At 33.2% G+C, this 26,226-nt stretch overlaps 1 protein-coding gene across 5 annotated transcripts in view; it reads right to left on the bottom strand.

Annotated features, from left to right (window-relative positions):
* Smarca1 (SWI/SNF related, matrix associated, actin dependent regulator of chromatin, subfamily a, member 1) overlaps window positions 1-26,226 on the bottom strand; it is an 83,570-nt gene that overhangs the window by 10,238 nt on the left and 47,106 nt on the right. For all 5 annotated transcript variants that reach the window (XM_058571478.1, XM_046468546.2, XM_046468555.2 and 2 more), the window contains 6 exons: window positions 23,335-23,445; window positions 22,972-23,085; window positions 12,616-12,738; window positions 8,267-8,399; window positions 5,444-5,562; window positions 5,123-5,335 (listed from right to left, as the gene is read on the bottom strand). In XM_058571478.1, coding sequence (XP_058427461.1) covers window positions 5,123-5,335; window positions 5,444-5,562; window positions 8,267-8,399; window positions 12,616-12,738; window positions 22,972-23,085; window positions 23,335-23,445 — 813 coding nt within the window. The remainder of the gene's footprint in view (window positions 1-5,122; window positions 5,336-5,443; window positions 5,563-8,266; window positions 8,400-12,615; window positions 12,739-22,971; window positions 23,086-23,334; window positions 23,446-26,226) is intronic.

Here is a 26,226-nt window from a genome sequence, read left to right as displayed (position 1 = left end):
ACTACAAAATCATATGTAGTCTTTCTCTTGGAAATTTCCTAGACTAACTAAGCTTCATAACCAACAAAGAGAAGTTGTTATTATGACTATAGAACAAGTAGGTAAATTTTTAATTTCACTTTTGTTCTTCTAAAGGGCTGGGGTAGAATATTTACCTAACATATGTAAGTCCCTGGGTTCAATACTTAACACCACAGAAGAAAAAACAAAGAGAGAGAGAGAGATTTACTTTTATTCCTCTAAAATATCTACAAAAAAATCTTTTCTGACAAGAAAATTTATAAAATATCCTGTGCTGAACCAATAGCCTAATTAACATTTATTAGCTGTTGTGATAAACCTATAAAATGAGAAGCAAGTTAATAAACAGCTATAGCAATATTTTCTAAGAAGTATTTTTTTCTCCTACAGTTCTAATAAGGAATGTCATTTTCTTACTTTTAAACAAGGAACGCGTTCATTAATAATAAAGTTGTGATTTGAAAACAAACAGTTATAACATGAAATTTTTATTATGTTGTATTCAACAGTGTGTGATTCTCTATCCGAGATGCTATCAGAAAAATTCATTTAAACTACTGCAAAAGACAGGGTAATTGTAATGACTAATTACTAATACTCAGCTTCAACTCTAACTTACATGGCCACAGGCAATGCACACACAGCTTCTTGAGCTGGCTGAAGAGAAAAGAATAAAGGCTCCCCAGAGATTAAAAGGTAAGAATTTTAAAACTCAATTAAGAGTCAAAGCAACCCTGTAAAGGATATGGTACATGTTTTATCAAGAAATGTTCTTTTTTTCACAGAATTAAATACTGCTTTTTCTATTTTAAGTATTTAGAAGGTCCTGAAAATGTCCAGGACATTACTAATTGAACACTGGGGACCTCTCCCATGAGTGCTGTGCAGTAAAATGACTTTTGGACCTCTCAAATTCTCAAATTTCCCAATCATGTTAGTGTGTTGCTAAATGAACAGGGATAGTATCCTGACACTCAGTCCCTAAAGGAAATGGTAAGAAAATTAATGAGCTAATGTGGATAAAGGAGTTGGCAAGCATTAAATCAAAGACACTATACAAAATATTTCCCAGCACCATAAACATAAGTAAATACAGTTTTATCATTTCTTCTTATGGACATTTGGTAAAAGAAAAAATCCTTTTAATTCTGATAGGTTTTTTATATACTAATACCAAGGCCCATTCTAAGATATTTTTCCTAAAGAGCTAGAGATGCAGTTCAGTTGGCAGAAAGCCTGCCTAGCAAATGTAAGGCCCCGAGTTCAATTCACAGCACTGGAAAATGAAAACACTATAGAAGATATTTTTCTTCATAAGAAAATGGTAGAGCAATTCATATGCTCTGAGCTGAAAACTCTGAGTTGAGCCTATCTTTCTTACTTGTTTATGTAGTTCAATAGAGACTGATTACTTGCTTAAAGACCACACAAGTTCTTAGAGAAAAAAAATCACAATCTTTTTAGCACAGAGAAATGGAACTGAAACTCATTTTCTCTTTTGTATAGCCAGCATTTTTAAATGGAGAAGAGCCTCAAAGAAATCTTCAACCTTTAACTGAAAGCTTTCAAAGTGAGGCATATTTGGAAGTGGAGGTTTGTGCCTTTAAGCACTTTATGATTGTTAGTTAAGTCAAAAGCCATGAATTCAGTACTTTGAGATCCCTGTATAAAATATAACTACTAAGATTTCTACTTTTTTCTAATAAGTATTTCACACTACTTATTGGTGTCTCTGGGAAAGAAAAGAGCCATCTTTAAACAAGATTATATTTTCAAAGATAGCTTTTTAAGTAAGCTGGGTTCAATCATTAGTAAGATTTTAATTGAAACACAGTGACACATGAATCAAATTACATCCTCTGTATTTCTAAGATGGGATTTTTAAATGAAACAAACTGTTTTTCTCTCAGAAATCACAGCTGCTTCTTTTGAGGGGGGAGGTTTCTCTTCCTAAATTATGAATGTGATTCACTATAAAGGAAGAGTTATTTTAAAAATGAGTAGGAAAGAGATCACCTAGAAATAATAATCTATTCCTATAATTCCCAAGTTATAGATATTATCATATTTTCCAAAAGGATGGTACAGAGGTATGCAAATTTTAAAATTATGTCATTTATACTCTAAATTCAGAAATATAAGCAAAAATTATCCATTAACTAAAAGGGAAATCAAATTGTAATGATAAAACAATAAGAAAAGCTTTCAATCAACATTTAAATATGAAATAAAATACTCAGTATTTTTAAAGATTCTTTGGATATCAGAAATTTCACCTTTTATAAGGTACTAAAGGAGAGATGTCTTCATTTCTAATAGACAAAATAAATATTTCATTTTGTTATCACCTATACATCTAATATCTGCTTTTTGGAAAATACACTAGAGATTTAAATCTCTGGGTAAAGAAAGTACAGAGGTAAAGGTTTTGTAAAAAGAAGATGGAGGAAAAACATATTCTTTACAAGGGAGTTCAGAGACATCTAGTGGTTGTTAATAATATACTGGGTTTTTTCTTGGAAAATGAAAGGAGGTTATGTAGTTCTATAATAATATTCATACTACTCATTCATCCTACTGTTTTAGTTTAATGATTTCACAAACTGAAAACAGCAATAAGCTCTCAACCTTTAAAAAAATTAGTAAAATACCACTGTAATAAAAGTCAGAATTCAATAAATGGTCCATTACAAAAAAGGTTATGTATGTTCTAAAGTACGATTCACTGACAAATCTTTACAAGCTGTTGATGCTGCCCTAAATTATGTCATTACATGCACAAAACCACAAATGGCTAAAAATTTTAAATGCATGGCTTCTGAAAAGAATTCTCTGCTAAACAAGGTCATAGATTCACTGAGCTAGATGGCACCTTAAAAGGTCAACTAATCTCACTGCCAAAATCTTCAGACAGTCAAAACAGAATCTCTTTTTCAAAGGCTAAAAACTATTCTACATTGTTCTTCAATAATCTGCTGCAATGATCCAAAGGACCCTGTCAAACAACTCTTTCACTATATCTCACCTTAGTCTTTCATGCTATGGATTAACTCTTAAATCTTTTTATTCTTTCCTCAATTCTTCCTATTGTATCTTGGTAACATATACTTCTTATTCTTTTGTACAAGTACAGCACTTCACATTTATCCCCAGTAAATGTCATGTTGCTAGATTGAACTGAATCATTATTCTAACTGCTCTAGTTTTACTTGTGGATCCTGGCTTAGTCTAAAGCATTTGGTAGCTTTCCCAACATTATTGCATCTGTAAGTACGATGGGCACATTCAAAAATATTATAATCGGTGTACACTCTAAATTTTGCATTAAAGTCTTAAGAAATATCTGATTTTCAAAAGGCATCTGCCAAAATTACTATCTTCAGTAGAACGACTCAGATTTTTCTTTCTATTCAACTTGAACTAAAAATATAAAATGAGTCAATTAAAATATGAAGCATTGTTTTATATCCCAATGAGTTTTGGGACAAGAAAATATTTATGGGAGGGGAGGGGAGGGGGGATAGTAGAGGATAGGAAAGGCAGCAGAATACAACAGACACTAGCATGGCAATATGTAAATCAATGGATGTGTAACTGATGTGATTCTGCAATCTGTATACGGGGTAAAAACGGGAGTTCATAACCCACTTGAATCAAAGTGTGAAATATGATATATCAAGAACTATGTAATGTTTTGAACAACCAACAATAAAAATTTTAAAAAAAAGAAAATATTTATGATAGATAACAACTAAGAAAAATGTATGCTATTTTAGGACTAGCCACAGAATCATTGTTTGGACTGTTAGTTTCTAATTGTTTTTAATTTTTAGGCTATGTAAATCTATTTTTGTCTTAATAACCTTGGCTGACAAAATACTGACAAATCCAACACCTAAGATGTGTTGCATGAATTTCAATATGATCATAAACACTACTACTAGGCAGCACCAGAATTTAACAGGAACACAATTCACATTTTCTAAGGAGGAAATTTGCAGAAGCTAAACATAAAATAACTCTTAGGTAATTATTCTCTATTTCATAGTTTTCTTATACAGACTTAATATAGGCAACAATTCCTTTTCATTAAAAATAAATCCTTAAGTAATTTGCATAGTCTCAAGTATTACCTGGTTAATAACAAAGGGGAAAATGCACCTTAAAGTGGTGAGCTCTGGGGATCACAATATTAATCAACTGACAAAACTTAACATCACTAATAATGTAACAACCTGACATGATATTTCTCATGATATCATGCAACAGATAGCACACCATATCACTTCTGTAGCATTCTTGCCAAAAACATTAAACCCAAATCTAACAGTGAGCAAAGGATGAGAAGTATGGGGTATTCTATAAGACAGCCAGCCTAAACATCTTTAAAATGTCATTGTCATAAAAAGAGAAAGTTGTGGATTTAAAAAATACCAAAGAGGGCTGGGGTTGTGGCTCAGTGACAGAGCGCTTGCCTTGCATATGTGAGGCACTGGATTCAATCCTCAGCACCACATAAAAATAAATAAACAAAATAAAGATATTGTGCCCATGTGTAATTAAAAAAAATTTTTAAACATCAAAGAGACCCAACAACCAAATGCAATGTGTGAACCTTGCTAGATCATCAACTTTTAAAAAAGCTATAAAAGATATTTTGGGGACAACTAGAAAAGATTTTTCATGGATTTTATACTAGAGGACATTACTGAATCACTGTTAAAATTATCAGGTGGGATTGTGGCTACCTAGGAATACATACTTATTTTAAGAAGATACATGCTCAAGTACTTAGAGATAAACACTCATATCTGCCTGAAACTTATTCTAAAGTGGTTCAGAAATGTACTTATGAATATAAAATACAGATATGTATTTCTGAATTTAGAAATGCTTCCATATTTCTAAATATAAAATATAGGCTACACATGTGTATACAATTCTATGTATGTATGTATAAACATATATATATTTTCATAAGCATTTACAGAGCAAGAGAGAATATGCCAAGTGACAAAACATTAAAATTATAGAACCTAGGTGAAGATATATGATGTTTGAAACTTTTCAAAATGAAAAAATTGACCAAAGGAATACATACCATGGCTGTTCTAGACTTGATAAACCAGTCAAATCTAAACTGGGGAGCATTCCGTACACACTGTCTTAATTCTTCATACACGTTTTCTCTATCAAAGCCCATTTTGTGTAACATACAAATCAAAAATCTATCTTCTTCCTCAGTATAGTTCTTTCCTTTGCTGGTTCCATACTGAATACGTAACTGATGAAATGGAGCCTTATATCTTGCAATCTGTACATTTCAACAAAATAGCACTTTTAATGGAATGTGAAAAAAAGTCATAGTAATCACTACATCAAATAAAATTATCTATTAATAATTTGACATAAAATACGGTACTTTGGCATCCAGAGCTTTCTTAATACTGATCCTTCGCTGAATTCTTGCTTCCCCACGTTCAATTTGTGCCATAATTTTCTCAATATCCTGTAATTCATTGCAACGTTCCCAAAAAACAGCTGAAAAACAACCATTCCTTTAAATTAGTATCATTCAAGCAAATGAATCCAAGGGATTATAGAATAAAGAACTAACAGGAAGAATGGAGTGAACTTATATTTTTTAAATTAATATTCATATTCATCTGTATACATAATATGCTAAATTGTTAAATGCTCCCAACTTTTCATTTAAAAATAAGACCAATGCCTTAAGTCAGCCATTTCCCTTTCATGAGATATGGTATTTTTAATTATCCTAAATGACTATGGTTTCAAATGATACTACAGATACTGATTTAAGCTAGGCTTTTTACTCAAACATAATACATAAAGGGCCAAATACATAAAGTGAAACAGGAGAGGGCAGCACATAAATGTGAATATCGCTTCCTAGCCAACAGAAATGAAAATGAAATCATTATCAACAGGTCATTTCAATTTTTCCTATGAAGTGGCAATTTCTACTGAAATTGATTTGCTTCTGAAATCACTCACTAATCTTATAATATTTCCAGTAACCTACTGTTTCTTTAAACCTCATTGAGATTTTAATTGGATACATGCTGAAGAATATTCAAATTACTGAGTTACCCAACCAAATTTTATAGATGAGCCAAATAATCTGCTGCATTAATATGTCACATCTTATGACTTCAGTGAAGAGCAACCTAATGATATTCTCTACATTCTCATATTCCTCATTTTTAAAGCCTATCAGGAAAGGTATGTTAGTACTCTAATTTTTATAAGCACATGTGTTCATTTATTCATTCACTCACTTAATCATTCAACAGATGTTTAAATGCCTACTTTGTATAAGACACTGTATGCTTATGAACACCCAATTGTACTCATTTCTCCTCTTCTTGAAACAAACTACATAAACCCATTCTAATCTCCCCACCCTCTGACACAGCCCCCAACTTGGTTGGCAGCAATTAAAATAGTCCTGAGGTATTGCTACATGGCCAAACATCAAATTTGAGGGAACATACAACATGATCTTTTTGTTGTTTTGTTTTTGTGGTGCTAAGGATCAAACCTAGGGCCCCATTCATTCAGGGGAAGTGCTCTAATCACTCAGTTACACACTCTGATAGCTTTTTGAATCATTATTTACCTTGTAACTCCACACAAACTGATGCTACCTTATCTTCTAAAGAAAATTCTTCAGAATCTCTGTCCATGTCCTTTACACTCTTTTCATTCAACTCTTGCTGCTACAATTTTTTCTCTCCCATCTATTGTTCCCCTCTCTAAGCTCCCAAATGCCCTCAACTTACATGTTAAACCTAAATGGAAATAGGAATGTCATAATGGTATCAAGGAAAAGGACGTTCAAAGACTTGATTATTATATGAAATAAAGACTCAATACAACCAACCTCTATAGTTCTCAGTAACCACTTGAAGACCCTTTTAAATTTCCAGGAGGAAAAACAAAGTATCTATTCTCTAATTAAACCTCTATTTCTTCTAATACTAGCACTAGTTAAATCAATAGTTTTTTCTAGTATGTATTAGTCTTGGGTTATTGTTATTGTAAAGTTTCTTTTCTACTGCTGCAAAAAACACAGAATTTCAGTGGTTAAAGTTAAACAGGCTTTGGGGGCTAGCAAAGAAACCTCATATACTTTTTAGCATTGTTTCTATATGATAAAAATGCTCTAGATTCTAAAATAGCTAATATTCAGACTAATTTGAGAGCTCAACCTATGCTATACATATAGAAAACAGATATACTGACCTATTTTTATATTATATATATATATATATTTTTTTTTTAGTTGTTGATGGACCTTTACTTATTTATTTATTTATATGTGGTGCTAAGAATTGAACCCAGTGCCTCACGCATGCTAGGCAAGCGCTCTATCATTGAGCCACAACCCCAGCCTCCACACTGACCTATTTTTAATAAGATTTCTTTATAGAAGCCTGAGGTTGGATGTGTTGTGACATGGGAATTATTATTAACTCCACATGCTGCAGCAGCTAATTTGATTCTGTTTGAGACCAAAGACACAGCTGAGTAAGAAAGAGAGGGAGATGATTCAAAGACTAATGAAATGATTTAGATTTATTCAAGCAATTTTTTTAAATCTATTCTAGCTTGCTTTGAATTAAAGAGACCTGCATGACCTGAGTGGAGTAGACTGGAACCCTGAGGATGTCTGAGCATCAAAATGAGCCTGACAGGGACTCTCTACTTCAAGCATGACCTAGAAAAAAGACTATTTCAATCCAGTGAACCCGAAGTCTCGGGACTAGATGAGAAAAAAACCAAACTGCAGAGGTGAGAAAGTAGAAAACTAATTCTGTCGGTGTGCATCCAATAGCCACCATTTTATCAGAGCTTCATTTATCTTCTATTAGCTAATTACTAGAGAAAACAATAGTTTATATGATAAATCTTATAATCTTTTCATAGAAATACAAAGTTCATACTTTCACCTATATCTTAATTGAAAATTTCTAAAAATCTGGGGCTGGAGTTGTGGCTCAGTGGTAGAGCATTTGCCTAGCATGTACGAAGCATTGGCTTCAATCCTTAGGACCACATAAAAATAAATAAATAAAATTATTGTGTCCATCTGCAAATTAAAAAAAAAACATTATTTTTAAAAAGTTTTAAAAATCCCTCAACAAGGGCACAATTAAATTGATGGTGAGTAAATGAATAAGGTTAAAATAAAACATCATATTTGAAATTACATACAAACCTGAATACTCCATGACCTCCTCAGGAGATTTGCCTTCTACCTCTCGAGCTATATTATCAATGTCATCTCTTCCATACTTCTCATTAGCTTTAATAAACTGGTTAAAATCTCGCTTAGTCCAGTTTGTGAAACCCTATGAACAAAAAGTTGAGCATCATCAATAGCAGTTAAAATTAATAAATTCATTTATTGTTCTGATTACTTCTATATGATAGTACATTAAAAGCAGTTTAGACAACTTATAATGATTCTCATTTTAATTTTTTTTAGTTGTTGATACACCTTATTTTATTCATTTATTTATATGTGGTGACACATGTGAGGCAAGTGCTCTACCACTGAGCCACAACCCAGCCCTGATTCTCATTTTTTAATGTTGGAATCAAAAGTTGAGTTAAGAATTGTTAAAGAAATAACTGCTTTTCTATTTTGAGGGGAACATACTCCTTTCCAAGTACTTAAAGTTGATTTATGGTTCTAAGACATCACATAGCTTTTAATCCCATATTTTATAGATATCTACTGTATTAAGATACAAATGCCTTAAATAAAAATGCTAATCTAAATGTTGAAGTTCTGATATTATACTACTTCAGTGATTTTTATCATATCTGTTTCTATGTATATTAAAAGAGAGGAATGTGAATACATTAAATCAAAAGAACACTGAGGGATAATCAAAAGAGAATGCAGAAGAACCTTTGTAGCTCTTTATATCATTTCAAACTCCAGTGAATAAATGAGTTCTGTTCAAAATTGTATTTTCATAGATATCCAGACATGGTGGTTCATACCTATAATCCCAGGAATGTGGGAGACTGAGAAAAGAGGATTGTAAGTTCAAGGACAACTTTGGCAATCTAGCAAGATCCTGTCTCAAAATAAAATATAAAACAGACCAAGAAGAAGCTTTTTAGTTTTATGCCATCCCATTGATTGATTTTTTATTTTATTTCTTGTACTTCAGATGTCTTATTCAGGAGGTCAGTTTCTGTGCCAATATGTTGAAGTGTTGGGCCTACCTTTTATTCTAGTAAATGCAGGGTTTCTGGTCTAATTCCCAGGTCTTTGATCTACTTAGAGTTGAGTTTTGTGCAGGGTGAGAAGTAGCAGTTAACTTTCTTTCTATTACATGTGGGTTCCCAGTTTTCCCAGCACCATTTGTTGATGAAGGTGTCTTTTCTCAAGTGTGTGTTTTGGGTGCCTTTGTCTAGTAATGAGGTAACTGTATTAATGTGGGTCTGCCTCTGTCCTCTACTCTGTTCCATTGGTCTTCTTGCCTTCTTTGGTGCTGATACCATGCTGTTTTTGATACTGTAATTCTGTGGTATAATTTAAGGTCTAGTATTGTGATGCCTCTTGCTTTGTATTTCTCACAAGGATTGCTTTGGCTAAATGGATGGATCTGGAGAATATCATGCTAAGTGAAATAAGCCAATGTCAAAAAAAATCAAATGTTGAGTGTTTTTACTGATACATGGAAGCTAAACCATAATATGTGGGGGAAGGGGAAGAAGAGAAATTTAGTAGACTAGATAAAGGGGGAAAAAAGGAAGGGAGGAAGGATAGGGATAGGAACAGGAGAATAAACCTAACATAATTTTCCTATGTACATATAAGAAAATACCTAAGTGAATCCATCATGCCCTCAAGAATGGGGTCCTAATTAGAATAAGACACATCCCATGCTTGTAAAATTTTATCAAAATGGATTCTAATGTCATGTATAACTACAAAGAACCAATAAAATTAAAAAAAATTAAGGGCTGAGGGTGTAACTCAGTGATAGAAAGCTTCTGGGTTAAATCATCAGTACCATAAAAAATTGTGTTTATAAACAGAATTTCTATAAACAGAACATTATTGTACCCCTCAATTTCTTTATTAAAATATATAAGAGTTAACCAATATTTTAAACCTTTTTGGCATTATTAGCCAATCTGTGAAGTCACAGACAAAAGAATGCTTTCTACTGCTCATGTCCCCATCTACATTAGTATGATACATATACATCACAATTTCCTATCCCAGGCTTTTTCTTGATAAAGATTTCAGATGACCCACATTTTGTTCCTTCGTGTTAGCATGATTTTTTTTTAGCAGCAGAGAAAGATGATTTAAAATAAATTCAATTGAGGGGATAAAAAATCTGATTATACTTCTAAGTACAAACTAAAGCTTCTTCTAAGTTGAGATTGTATATAAGCCACATATTATTCAAAGGCCATAACTTTACTTTTGTGTTCAGGAAATAAAACTGTGAAATTAACATGTGAATACTTAAATGCTTCATTTTATTCTGTGGTAAGTCCTAATGCTTAGCCAACTCTAATTACATTTTCTTTTTTTATTTGCTCTAATTAGTTATACATGACAATAGAATGCATTTTGACACACCATATATAAATGGAATAGAACTTCTCATTCTTCTGACTGTACATGATGTAGAGTTACACCAGTCACGTAATCATATATGCACATAGGGTCATAATGTCCAATTCATTCTACTATCTTCCTACCTCCATACCTTCTCCCCTCCCTTCACTCCCCTCTGTCTAATCTCAAGTACTTCTATTATTCCCTCGCCCCACCCCTTATTGTGAATTAGCATCCGCATATCAGAGAAAACATTTGACCTTTGGTTGGTTCTTTGAGATTGGCTTATTTCACTTAGTATGGCATTCTCCAGCTCCATCCATTTACTGGCAAATTCCATTTCATTCTTCTTTAAGGCTGAGTAATATTCCATTGTGTGTATATATCACATTTTCTTTATCCATTCATCTGTTGAAGGGCACCTAGGTTGGTTCCATAGTTTAACTACTGTGAACTGAGCTGCTATAAACATTGATGTGGTTGTGTCACTGTAGTATGCCGATTTTAATTCCTTTGGGTATAAACCAAGAAGTGGGATAACTGGGTCAAATGGTGGTTCCATTCCAAGTTCTTAGGAATCCCTATACTGCTTTCCAGAGTGGTTGCACCAATTTGCATTTCCACCAGCAATATAGGAGTGTACCTTTTACCCAATACAATCAATCAACAAATATATGAAAAAATGTTCAACATCTCTAGCAATTAGAGAAATGTAAATCAAAATTACACTGAGATTTCATCTCACTCCAGTCAGAATGGCAATTATCAAGAATATAAGCAATAATAAATGTTGGCAAGGATGTGGGGGAAAAGGTACATTTTCAGGTTAAACTTTGTAACTCCAGGAATTTGGCTTAAAAAGTTATAAATTCACTTTGTAAAAACCCATTCAATGAAGTTACATGTTATAATAAGAAAAGACCTACATAAAAACATGTAAAGACTATTTTTCTTTTTTCCTTTTAAATGAAACATAATTGAATATATTCATGGGGTATAGTGTGATATTTTGACACATGTATACAATGGGCAATGATCAAATCAGAATAATTGGCTTATCCATCACCTCAAATATTTATCATTTCTTTACATTGCAAACATTCAAAACTATCTGTTAATAATTAATGTGGAGAATTTCTTACTGCTGTGCTTTGCACATTTTTCAAAAATAATGTTGAATAAAAAAATTTTGCTGGCAGCTTCCTATACTAAGGTGGTGTCAAAGAGTACATATATTTTTTATTTTTCAAAAGTCTTTTATGTTGAAACATTTTTTATCTTCTAGAGTTTATTATACTCACTAAAGCAACAATGACTTGATAGTATTAATCATTTGTTCAAATGGAAACCTCCTGTATTTAATAACTTAGCTTTCAGTTATATAAAAATCACCTTAAAATCATTCAAGTCTCTCATCATTGTATTAAAATTCTAAGAAGAGATAAAAGGACTTTTTAAAAATCATTAAATTATTCCATAAATAAAAGATTAGTAGAGGGCTGGGGTTGTGGCTCAGTGGTAGAGCACTTGCCTAGTGTGAAGCCCTGGATTCGATCCTTAGCACCACATAAAAAAATAAAGAAAGAAAATAAAGGTATTGCGTTTATCTACAACTGAAAAAGAAATTATTTTTAAAAAGATTAGTAGAATACAATTTCAGGGGACAATTAATATCAGTCAACAAAAGAATTCAAATATGGGCTCACTAACCTTATTATACTTAGTAAAAAGCATATCATGGTTCTATTAATTGCCACTTACATTTTGCACATGTGTATTTTCTATTATTTCCAAAAAAAGCATATTCTGTAAAAGGAATTTTTTTTTAAATGAGGATATCTGATCTCTATGTAGAGTTTTGTTGGTGGGTCAAATCAGGACACTAAACCCATATAGTAAAAAGAAAGTGTTATCAATACTTTGTTTTTTCTATTTGTTGACTCGTGATATTTTAGTCACTTAAAATATTTTACTTGTGTGAGAAGCTTTTCCTTTTCTTCAGTCTCTTCTGGTGTAAGAGGTTCAGCTCCATCAATCTTTTTTTGCTCTTCTCTTTGAGCCAGAGCTGGATTTGGGATGTCAGGATTCCTCGGGACCTATAAATCAAGAGATAAGTGATGAATGAACTGATGAGAAAAATTAAACAGTAAAGTGCATATTCACATATCAATCTTTAGAGTTATTTCAACAGTAAAAAATGTAAATTTATAACCAGAATGACACAGTCCTCTCACATTTCTACTACTAAGATATTACCCAAATAAAAATCAATCTTGTGTCACATGGTATTTAAAGTTAAAACCCACTGGCAAATTAGTGCCATACTGCATTTCAAATTTCATTATACTGTGGGAAAAAGCATATCATTATAATACTATAGTATATGGAATAAAGAAAAAGTTTTACAATAGAGTCCATATACCTCCAGTACTATACAGTGCAGTACAGAAGTGCCAATAAACCTAAAGATAATATTCAATGCTCCCATCAACATGTGAAAAGAATTGAATGCCTTTATTGCCTGCCATGGTCTATAAAGGGAGAACGTTTCTATATAAAATGGAAGATCTAGAAATGACAAAACAATGAAGAAAAAAGGAAATAGAGAATTAAAGAGGGAAGGAAACAGAAGAGCATACCAACAGCTGTGATAGGATGAGCAATGACAACTACAGTAGCAGTGACCAACAGAAATTATAAATGGTATTTGGGATACAGAGTTGTAAACACACTGAAACTCATAAAGAGAGAGCTTAAATCCAAACCACTGAGTACAGAAGCTCAGTTCTCCAAAAGTAGTCACCTATATGTCAAAAACATAGCCCCAGGACCTCAGGGTGTCATGATGAGCACATACAACCAGTATGGTTCAGCAATATAGGGCAGCATTCATTGTACAAAGGGACAAATCAAGTCTCTTGGCCCAAAGCATCATACCACCACTATATGTATCTGCAGCTACAATTCAGCACAATGATTTAAGAGGGCAGTTATAGAACATGTATAATATATTTTATAGCATTCCATTAAACATAAAAATAAAGGGATTGGCAGTTAAGTCTACTGTTTGGAATGTACATGTATCATCAATTACTTATTCCCTAGGGGTATCCGATAGTCATAATTTTACCATAATGTAATTATAATACATATTAGACTACATTTTTCTCAATTTTATACATATTTCATAGATTTTGGAACTATACCATAGAGTTTGGAACTATAACTTAAAAATAGCTTCTTTGAAAACTATTATAGCCAATAGTTTTTCAGATACAAAACCTACTACCTAGGCATTAAGAAAACACTGAGCATTATTAAAAAGCAGATTCATTTGTAATCATCAGTATCAGACAACCAAATTAGTATGTATTACCTAAGTATCTCTTATGTCCATAGCACTATAAGTACTGATTGGAATATAAAAGAAGTATTGGATATGGCTCTTGCCCACAAGGAGCTCACATATCAGTTGTGGAATTCTGAGCTGTGCCTTAAGAATCCTAAAGTTTTAGGGAGATGGGAGGGGAAGCATATTCTAGGCTAAAGAAGTATGAGCAAAAGCATGAAGGCAAAAATGTACCAGAAAGCATATATAGGATTTATACTGGTGCTGTATGTAAGGCTCAGTGGTAAAGTGTTTGCCTGGAATGTGCAAGACCCTGGGTTTCATCCCCAGCACCAAAAAAAAAGTTAGATACAAAAAACAAAGCCAGGTGCAGACAGATTCAGATACTGAAACTATATAGTAAGCACTGGAGACTTTTGAACAAGGGAGTAAAGTGTCAAAACATACTGCTTTCACTGTAACCCTTGAACAGGATGGACTCAATGAAGGAACCCACTAGAGAAAAGAAAACCTGCTAAACTGTCATAACTCAGAAATGAAGTATGACCACCTGGGCTAGAATGGTGACAAATGGAAATGGAAAACAATGCATAAAACCAGGTATGGTGGCACACACCTCTAACTGACTCAGGAAGCTGAGGCAGGAGGACATTAAGTTTGAGACCAGTCTCAGCAACTTACTGAGATCCTGTCTCAAAATAAAATTTAGGGCTGGGGTTGTGGCTCAGTGGTAGAGTGCTCACCTAACACATGCGAGGCCCTAGGTTCGATCCTCAGCACCACATAAAATTTAAAAATAAATAAATAAAATAAATGCATTGTGTTCAACTACAACTAAACAAATAAATATTTAAAAAGGTATCCCTATTAAAAACAAATAAAATAAAATAAAATTTAGAAAAAAAGAAAGGCTGGTGATGTAACTGAAACATAGAATACTCCAGGGTTCAATCGCCAATACCACAAAAAAGGAACAAAAAAATATAAGGCATAAATTTAAAATGAAAAGTAATCCAGTGATAAGACTGATTTAAAATAACTTTTTCAACAGCTAAACTCAATTATAAAATTACAGACACATCAGAAAATTCATTCTTAGCTATTCAAATAAATGAAAACTATCTAGACAGTCTTACAAGAATATTCACAGCAGTTTTACTCATAATGGCCCCAAACCAGGAAAAAACCCAGATGTCTGCCAATTAAAGAAAGGATAAGCAAATTGTGGTCTATTCATACAATGGAGTAGTGCTCAGCAAATAAAAAGGAATGAACCACTGATACATGAGACGATATGGCTGAATCTCTAAAACATTATGCTAAGAGAAAGAAGCCTTGCAGATGCTATGTGATTCTACTTATATGAAATTCTTAAACAAAAACAACCCAACTTATAGAGGAAAGTAATATAAGAACAGCTGTTAATCTATGGGGGTACTGACTGAGAAAAGACACCCAGTGACCATAATGTTCTTTATTTATTTTTTAAACAGATACAACATTTTTATATCTTTATTTCATTTATTTATTTTTATGTGGTGCCGAGGATCGAACCCAGTGCCTCACACATGCTAGGCAAGTGCTCTACCACTGAGCCACAACCCCAGTCCCATGTTCTTTATTTTTATAGGGGTATCAGTTATGTACACATATGCATTTGTCAGAACAGACTGCATGATACACTTCAGATTTATACATCTTACCGTATGTAAATATAACCTTTAAAAAGAGGATTACAAACCAGGTGTGTTAGTGCACACCTGTAATCCCAGAGACTCTGGAGGCTGAGGAAAAAGGGTTGCAAGTTCAAAGTCAGCCTCACAACTTAGCGAAGCACCTAGCAACTCAGTGAGACCCAGTCTTAAATGAAATATAAAAAAAGGGCTGGGGATGTGGCTTTGTGGTTAAGCACCTCTAGGATCAATCTTCAGTACCAAAAAACAAAAGAAATCACAAATTAATATTGGGCTCTAGCTAATGATATGCATAAAGAAGTGTTTCCAGGTAAAATATATTCATGACTGCAACTTCTTCTTTTTTATAAATATTTTTTAGTTGTGTATGAACTCAATGTCTTCATTTGTATTATTGTGTTGCTAGGATTGAGCCCAGTGCCTCACACTTGTGAGCCAATTGCTTTACTGCTGAACTACAATTCCAGCCCCTGCAAGTTCTTTTTTTTTTTTTAAAGCAATAGCCTTTACTTGTAGGTTGATTGGTATTTATTTTTTAAAATATTTTTTTAGTTGTAGATGGACACAATACCTTTATTTTATTTATTTTTATGTGGTGCTCAGGATTGAACCCACACATGCTTGGTGAGAACTGTACCACTGAGCCACAACCCCTATAACTGCAACTTTGAAATGCATAAGATAATGATATGATGGAGAGCTGGAGTAATGGGACAACATGTGAAAAAGCGAGTATAATAAGGTATAAGTTATAGCATATACATATGATGTATCTATGGATATTCACTTTACAATTATTTCAACATTTTTTGGTTTGAAAATTTTTATTATGTTCAAAAAAAGTGCAAACATACATAGTTTCAAAAGTTTAATAGATCCCTTAAATTGTTGATATATAAAATTACTTTGGGTTCAAATTCTGGGAAAAACTTTGATTTTAAGATATTTCTCTATCAAAAAATCTCCAAAACTTCCATGTTCAACAAACATATTCTAACAAAATGAAATATTTTATAAATATCTCATTTATGACAGATAATAGATAATATACCTACATGTTAACAAAATGTTTATTCCTACACAGATATTTCTAACTAAAGATTTCCCTTACAAACTTCCAATAAAGGCAAAATCACAATATTTTATAAGACCTTTAGATTTTAGGATCCACTGCAGACAATTTCTTCCAATCCACTGGTCATATTATTTATGACAATAAAACTTAAGAAGAACTTCATCAATGCTGAACTTACTATTTTATTTCTAGCAATTACTCGAAAACACAGCTATTAAGCATGGTGTGGGGGTGCATGCCTCCCAGTGGCCCAGAGGCTGAGGCAGGAGGATGTGAGTTCAAAGCCAGCCTCAGCAACTTAGCAAGGCCCTAAGCAACTTGGCAAGACCCTGTCTCTAAATAAAATATTAAAAAGGTCTGGGGATGTGGCTCAGTGGTTAAGTGCCTCTGGTTTCAATCTCTGATACCAAAACAATAACAACAAAAAAACCACAGCTACTAAAATATTTGGAACTTGAAATGTTTCCTAATTCCTAAATTTGTTCATCTCCTTCCTACCAAAAAGAAAAAAAACACTCACTAGTATAGCCACTATAGAAAACAGTATGAAGATTCCTCAAAAAACTAGGAATGGAACCATCATATGACCCTGCTATCCCACACCTCAATATTTACCCAACAGAACTAAAGTCAGCATACTATGGCAATACATGAATACCCATGATTATAGCAGCACAATTCACAGTAGTCCAATTATGGAACCAGCCTAGGTATCTGTCAACAGATTAACAGATAAAGAAAATATGTTATATATAGACAATGGAGTTTTATTCAGCCCTAAAGAAGAATAAAATTATGAAATTTATGTCATTTGCAGGAAAATGGATGAAATTAGAGGCCCTTATGTAAAAAGGGAGAACAGTGGGGTAGAAGAAAAGGGTAAACGCGAGGGCAAGGGGGGTACTGGGGAATGAAAACGATCAACATATGTTATGTGCAAATATGCCACAATGAAACCTACGATTCTGTGTAATTATTAAGCACCAATAAATTTTTTACATAAAATTTAAAAAAGAACATTCATTTTTATTTCATGAGTTTCCTTATCAACAAGCTTCCTGAAATGATTTCAAAGTGCTATATAAGAATTAAGTTGACAAATTATAGATCAACAGTTCTGAACAGATACCCTGAAGGTATCAGAAGTATTCATACTCCATGTCTTATTATGATGCTCAAAAATATAATATGTACATTAAAAGCTCTTTCAAAAGGAAATATTTCAATTATAATTTAGATTTCTAATAAAACCCTAAGAAATTTGTGATTAAGAACTGGATTTCATGAAGAGGGAAAAACGTTTTTTAGGTTTTGTTTCTTAGGAGTTTTTAGCAAGCATTTCATAGAAACATGGAATACCAAATTAAATATGACAGCACACAAAATGAAAGTAGTAACCTGAAATCAGCTCACTATATTTTAGTTCTAAAACTGCAAATTAGGTGGCCCACAATAACACACTACCAAAATTTACAAAGATTATATCCCATTTGTCAAATATTTATACTTGAACCTAAAGAATTCCTTGTTGGTCATAAATGTTAAAATGTTCTACAGCAGCTTCAAATACACCAAAACTCTTTCACTCCAGGTCTTAGATTTGGTGAAAACTCCAGATACCCTACATTTTTAATACTGCAATCCAAATTTCAATTAAGTCATCCTCTTCCAATGTAAAGATTTTAGTGATCAGTAATTAAGTGCAACTCCTTAACTACTCCTTTAATCAACAAGAACAATGAGGCTTGTGAATATGCCTAATTTGCAACAAGGTCAAATCTTAGAGGGAAGAATTGACACATAATGCACTGCTAGCCACCAGTGATTAGAGCAAAACAAATACTTTTCTCAGCTGCAAATAAAACAAAACTCTTTAACTCTGGATCTTATTATCAGCAATATTGCTGTGACCTTGTTGTGCTGACTATGGAAGGAAAACAAAATAGAAAATAGAAATGTAAATAAGCAAGCTCTCAAAAAACACCCTTTACTGAATGCTTCAAAACTAGTAAGCCCCTTATTATCCCACCACAAATCACTACAAAATAGAAGACTTTGGGGACTCAAAATAGATGAAACATTACCATGAACCACAGTGCCTCCAACTATGAATAACACTCATGTCCAGTTAGCCAACGATCATTTAAACAGAAAGAGAGCAGGAGAAAATCATTTTTGGGAATCTGACTGTATATGAAGAACACCAGGTAACTGCACTACAGCAGTTTTGTTCATCTGAGAATAAACTAGTGCTCCATTCATTCTGTGGCCTTTATGAGTTTTCTAGAGGTATAGGGGGAAAAAATCAATGCTGGATATCCCCTGAAAAGATTATGTCTAACCATTATATATCCCATCACCTTGAAGCTTCTGCAGATGATTATCATCCCATGCTGATCTGTCTATACTCTGAACTCAAACATGAAACTCACTCAATTGAAGAACTCACTTTACCTCAGGTCTATAGTTCATGGTAAAGAACAGAAGAGACAAGGTTCAGAAAGAACCAATATCCAGAACATACTCTTGTATGTCTTTTTTTTTTCAGTTCCATATAGCAAAATTTATTTGGATGACAATAAACTTATGATATATATGTATTTTTTATTTATTTCTTACATACATGACAATCGTGGAATGTATTACATTCATAATTATCCATTCACAGCACAATTTTTCATAACTCTATATATGTCTTATAAATCCTCATCTAAATATGTATACGGGAGATCATGGTAAGTCTTGAGACAACAGAGAGTCAATCCAGCATGAGGATGAAGAGAGCACAAGGCTAGGAGCAAAGATAGTAGGGTTCCAGTTCCCGTGCTACCACTGTCACTGCCACCACCATAGCCCAAATTGTCACCATCTTCTCTCATTTTGATACTTCAATAGCCCCCCCTCCACTAGCTTCCCTAAATAAACTTGCCATTCTCTGCATTGCAGCCCTAGTGATCTTTTAAAAAAAATCATACTTTACCAATTATAAATGATATGATCTTGAACAAATTATTCAACCAATCTATGCCTCAGTTTCCTCATCTGTAAAATAGGATTCAATTCCAGGGCTATTTGAGGATAATGAGCTAATATTTATAAAGAACTTGAAACATCATATAATACAAGTAAAGCCCAAATCAAAGTATCTGCTATTATTATAATTTTACATCCCATCCACCCATCTCCCTGCCTTAAGAACATCTTAATGGTTTGCCTTGGCTGTAAAGCTAAAGTTCAGCCATATTATATGACCTATAAAGGCTCCATGTGATCAGACTCTACTTCCTCACCAGACTCTTTTCCACTCACTCTCCTCCTTGCCACCCCTAGCAACACTGGCCCTCTTGCATTTCCAGATAGTAACCTCCTCCTTCCAATGTCAACACCTTGGCACAGGAGTTGTCCCTTCCTATGATTTTCTCTCCCATGCTCCAGGTGCTCATTCACATCTCTGATCTCAATTTAAATGACACGTCTACAGGGAGCACTGCCCTGATCTCCCAGTCCACATTAGATACCCTTATTAGATTCCCTAGCAGCACACTTTGTTAAGGTACCAGAACACACAAGTAATGACATCATTACACTGCAGTATTTGTTTCATGTCTGTCTCTGTCATTAGTATGTAAATTCTGTGAGGTGAAGGACCTTTTCATATTCATGGTTTTATCCCAAGTAATTGGCAAAGCACCTGTCACACAGCAATGCTCAATAAATAGGTAGTAAATGGCAAAAAGTCCTCCTTTCACTCATTCTCCTCCTGACACTTCTTTCTGAGAGGTGAGGAAGAACAAACAGTACAGGGCAATAACATAAATTCCAGGCCATCTTCCTTTCTCCACTCATCCCTTTTTTTCTCATCTTATACCTTGTTCTTCTCCCTCCTCCTTCCTATCACCCTCTACAGCTGTCCCATCAGTCCAAATCTTCTGAGGTTTACTCTGTCCTCCATCTTCTTCCAGCTGGCCACAACCCAAAAAGTCATTCTAAGCCCTCATCCCTAACCATGTAATGAAAGTCACTGTTTATATTCAAACCAGATCTGTGGCCAGAAAATGGTGGGCACTATAATAATCACAGTAAATTTCAGTATCTCCAAACAGACCTAAACAGTTCTATCATTAGAGATAATTTTTTTATTGCCGTTACTTGACTACTACTTGGCCCGCTTCCCAAATGACATGTCATACCACTATCAACACAATCCTTATTTAGGACTGCAGAAAGATGCAGGGTTATATCACATGCAGAAATAGCCCAGAACGTCTGAGTGGAAAGAGTACAGCACTTGAATACTGAGATCTGTGTTTGAGACCAACACACATGGCAACCTTGTTAGCTATGTAACATTGAACAAGGTTATTTAACCTGTCTGAACTTCACTTTCTATATCTATCATATAAAAGATAATACCTACTTCATGAGATTGTTAGGAATCAAATGAAGTATTATTAAAGCACTGTTTAAATAATAAAAAATGTACACAAATATTTGGCTTATTACTGAGGTCTAACATTTCAAGTCTCACTAATAACAAACAATAAAAGTAGAAGAAAATAATATTATAAACCTAGAATTATTATAAACCTTAATGAGATGTATATTTGTTTATCTCATGAAATTAACTACCTTTTACTAATTTATTATTATTATTTATTATGAATTTATTGTGCATTTTGAATCTTCAAAATGCATGCTTCTCTTGGCATATCACTGTTTTCAATTTCTTTGAAACTGGTCGTAGGCCTATCTCAATATTCAAACATACTTTAGTTTATTCTTCTACAATTTCCTAAAGGAGGATTTTTTCCAGGACTCTTAGTTTAAATAGATTCAATTTTGGTCACATTTCTCTAATGACATCCTAACTAACCACTTTTAGTTCCCTTAAACTTTTCAATCTTACTTGTGTATTTTTTAAATCATAATACATATATAGCAAGAAAGACCTTTCTTATTTGTTCTGATTCAAAGAGTGAAGTTCTCACTCTGGACAAATAGTATAAATACTCCAGAGACCCACTCAACTTCCAAAATATAAACAAATAAGTATTTTATATACATAGAGCTTCTATAGGCACATTCCAGCTATTAATCAAAATAACTGACTGTAGTTTCAATTGTGGTAAAGTTTCACAACATAAATTTTGAAATACAACTTCCAATTCATAAGGCAGAAAACTTCATAAAATTATAAGTGATAATATTTTTATAATTCTGTTGGTATTTGTCATTTTTATACCTTCAGTAGTCCCTCTTCATTCACTAGGTCAATTTTCAAAATATAGAAATAATTCTGTATGCTTTCTCTCTCAGTATGATGTAGTATGACAAACATTAAATTGCCCTCACTAAAATTCATTTCCTACTTACTACCTATACAAATAAGAATTTTGGATTCTAAAAAAAATCACTTTAAAATTATACAATTCATTATTATATGTTTATCATATTTTTAATACATAAGTGACCATAATCTACTAACTACCAAGGGGGTTTTCATCAACCTATGAGCAATAAACACAAAAATACTATTTCTTGGTACTATCTAGGGAAATGATGAAACATTTCCTATCATATATTAACATTCATTTCTAACTGAACACATACATCATTCTTTCTACATATTATTTCACCATTCAAATGCCAGCTTATTAAAAATAACGTTACTACATGTATTACTATTGAAATATTGGATAATTGTCCATTAACTCCTTTTAGTGATGATTCTTCTTCTATGATTCATAGTTTGATGCTTTGCTTCTACTCAGTCCTCCTCTTTGTTTTAAAAACACTTTTTTAATATTTATTTTTTTATTTGTACACAATACATTTTTTTTGTTTTTATTTATTTTTATGTGGTGCTGAGGATCGAACCAAGGACCTTGCACATGCTAGGTGAGCGCTCTACCGCTGAGCCACAACCCCAGCCCCTAAAAACACTTTTTTTATTTACTCATATTCTCTCACATTAAAATGCAACATCTACTCTAGCTTAATGGATTACAGTATCTTAAAAGATATATTACACTAATCTAGGCCTGGGGTTGTAGCTCAGTGATAGAGTGCTCGCCTAGCAAATGTGAAGCACTGGGTTCAATCCTCAGCATCACATAAAAATAAATAAATAAATAAATATATTGTGTCCACCTACAGCTAAAAAATTTTTTAAAAGATTATATTATACTAATCTAAAAAAATAAAAACTTACCTTGTAACCTATTGTCTTCCGGTAATAAAGAATTTCCTTTTCCAGGAGCTCAAATAAATGAGGTGGGAAAAATTGAAAATCCTGAACATTTGGCTGCTTTGGAGGCCGTGGAGCCTGTAAGGGGAGAATGAATTACATATACATTTGTTTTCATGAATTATATGAAGTGAACATATTATCTTTCACTGTTTTTCATACATGGGAAAATAAACACAATGGAATCCATTTATTTGATTGGGCTATCAAGTACTTCTTTGTATTGTTACATTGTAAGAATTATGATTTGGAGTAATACAAGTAAATTTGAATCACAGACCATGAACTCCACAATATGACATAAAAACTGGCCTTGTACTGTTTTACCTTTGGAATCTTTGGCTCACTGACACGCAAAGCCTCTCTAAAGTAGGCATCCACTGCGTAGTTTGCTTTACGTTCTCGTTTAGGAGGTTCAATCCATTCCACCATACCAAGCTATACACAACAAGCAAGAACAGGGGTTTAATTATTCCAAACTGTTAATCACCTCAAGTACATAAGGCTGTAAAAACATGAGAAAACCAAAGGAGTCAAAAAAACTCAAAAATTTGTTTTATAAATCCCAACTACACATGTCCAAAATTCCACAGTCTTGACCTTGTACTATACACCAAGTTTAGATTCAAAGATGGTTTTCTTCTCATTTTTAAAGTAGTTTAAACATTAGTTCTTCCTTAGTGATTCGAGAATGATGTGCATAATCTGCTGAGTATTTTATGTTGCTTTAAATAAATATCTAGTAACTAACATAGAAGAAGGAATAATATTGATTCTGGCAACTATGTGAAGTATATGAATTAGAAAATACATGAGAGGGGTAAATGAGCCATATCAACATAACAGACATATATTTCCCCTTTAAATCAAGAAAAATACTGAAATGAGACCTCCTGGAAAAGTAGTTTTGCTAGAGAAGGAAAAGTTAACAGAATCAGAAAGACAGATTTGAATCCAAATTCTACTACTTTACCTTTATACAACTGTTATTTTCTCTGTCTTTAAAATAAGAAAAATAACACCTACCTTGAGGATTAAATGTGACCATTAGTGGTTGGGAGTGTAGCTCAGTAGTAGAGTGCATGCTTAGCATGTGCAAGGTCCTGGGTTCCATCCCCAGCACCAAAAAACAACAAAAAAGTGACCAAATATATGAAAACATTAGGTAAATGACCAAGAGTTAAATGTGAGGTATTATTTAAACTTCCAAAGTAGTATGAAAAAATAATCTGTTAACATTATAAAATTTTATCCCATTATCAGCTAGAAAATACATTTTCATAATTAACAGACAACACTGAGAATACAAAGTTCTGGAGTCTGGGGAATGGTTTTCTAAAATGTTTTTCTTTATTTCACAGTGCCTAGCCTAGTGACTTTACATAAAATACACCAGGTATTGGCTCCATCCTGATCTTATCTAAGGGTTGATTTCCAACCTTGGTATCATGTTTTAAGAGTGGAAGATAAACTGGCTGGGTGGTGCACAACTGTAATCCCAGCAGCTTGGGAGGCTGAGGCAGGATCATGAGTTCAAAGCCAGCCTCAGCAACTTAGAGAGGCCCTAAGCAACTCAGTGAGACCCTTTATGTAAATTAAATATTTTAAAAATAGGGTTGGGAATATGGCTCGGTGGTGGAGTGCCCCTGAGTTTAATCCCCAGTACCCCCACCAAAAGAGTGGATGATAAACTAAGATGACTAGAATGAATAGAAATCTACTCTTCTGGAAAAGTAAAGACTAAAAAGTCAGGCATAATGATGACATTCACATGTCTAAAAGTCTATCCAAAGAAAAGAACATAGTTCTTTTTTGTTTCATAAGATTAAAACCAATGTGGCAACTTTACAAGGAAGTAGATCGCTACTCAATATAATTTAATAACCATGATTAAATACCTACTGTATTGCCCCAAAGTCACTATCAGGGATACAAAGATGAATAAAATAATCTCTTTCATCATCTCAATTGAAACAGCAAAAAAAAGTAAAAGGAACCATCCTAAGAGGGTTAAAATTCCCAATACTACAGTGTTCAGAGTTGGATATCTATCCTAGATGTTATATAAGTAGAAGTTCTTAGTTACAAGAAAATTAGAGTAAATGAACTTTAAGGTCTCTTCTAATTCTAAAGGACTATGAGATATGGATATTAAAATGTGATATTTCAGTAAAATGAGAAATATCCACAGCTGGGACTTGGGTGTAGCTCAGTGGTAGAGCACATGCCTAGCATGTGTGAGGCCCTGGATTTGATCCCCAACACCAAATACTTTTTAAAAAAAAAACAAATACCCCAAGTACTAAATGAATTTTGCTTTTGATCCCAGATTGTGAAATGATTCTAATAAAAAATATTTTATAAATAACCAATACTTTATCTGTCTCAATTGAAGTAAAAATAAATTAGTAACAGTTTAAACTAACTTTCTAAAATTAATGTATTTAGCCACTTAACCAATACTTGTTTGAAGGTCTTTGGTATTCAAATTTGAAATAAGTGTTAAAGGCTAATTCCTGAACTTTCTGTTTTTTGGTGGGGGGTGGTGTGCTGGGGGTGTTACCAGGGATTGAACTCAGGGCCACTCAACCACTGAGCCACATTCCCAGCTCTATTTTGTTAGACAAAGGGTCTCACTGAGTTGCTTAGTGCCTCACTTTTGCTGAGGCTGACTTTGAACTTGAGGTCTCCCTGCCTGAGCCTCCCAAGCTGCTGGGATTACAGGTGTGCACAACCACACCCTGAACTTTCAAAAAAAGAATAAATCTTGCTGTTAGTTTTAGATATGTTAATACTAACTTGTTAAGTTAATCTTAAGGATTAATGTCAATCGTCACTACTTTATTTACTAATGTGGTAATAAATTAATGAAACTGGTTCAATTAATCATGTATGAAAGTCTACCTCAACATACAATTTCCACAATTTACAAATATTATTCCTTCAGATTCTCAATTTTCTTCAAAGGATAATTTGAACAAAATCTAAGAGCTTATCTAGATAATATGAATGTACAGAGATAAAATATAATCTCAGTTTCAGAATATTCAATTTTTTATTTTGGAGATTATTATTACTGTCAGGATTCAATTATAAAAATACAAATCATCATAATTATTAAAAATTTTTGTGTACCTGTACATCATTATTTTGCTAAAATTAGAAACATAGGAAAAATTCTCTTAACCAATTTTCCTCTAAAAATGTGGATGGGACTAG

The sequence above is a fragment of the Marmota monax genome, unplaced genomic scaffold (assembly GCF_021218885.2).
Source record: "Marmota monax isolate L192 unplaced genomic scaffold, Marmota_monax_Labrador192_F-V1.1 WCK01_AAM20220418_F8-fsc00054, whole genome shotgun sequence".
Lineage (NCBI taxonomy): Eukaryota > Metazoa > Chordata > Mammalia > Rodentia > Sciuridae > Marmota > Marmota monax.
Note: the sequence above shows the minus strand (reverse complement) of the source record. Positions and strands in the feature narration are given on the sequence as shown.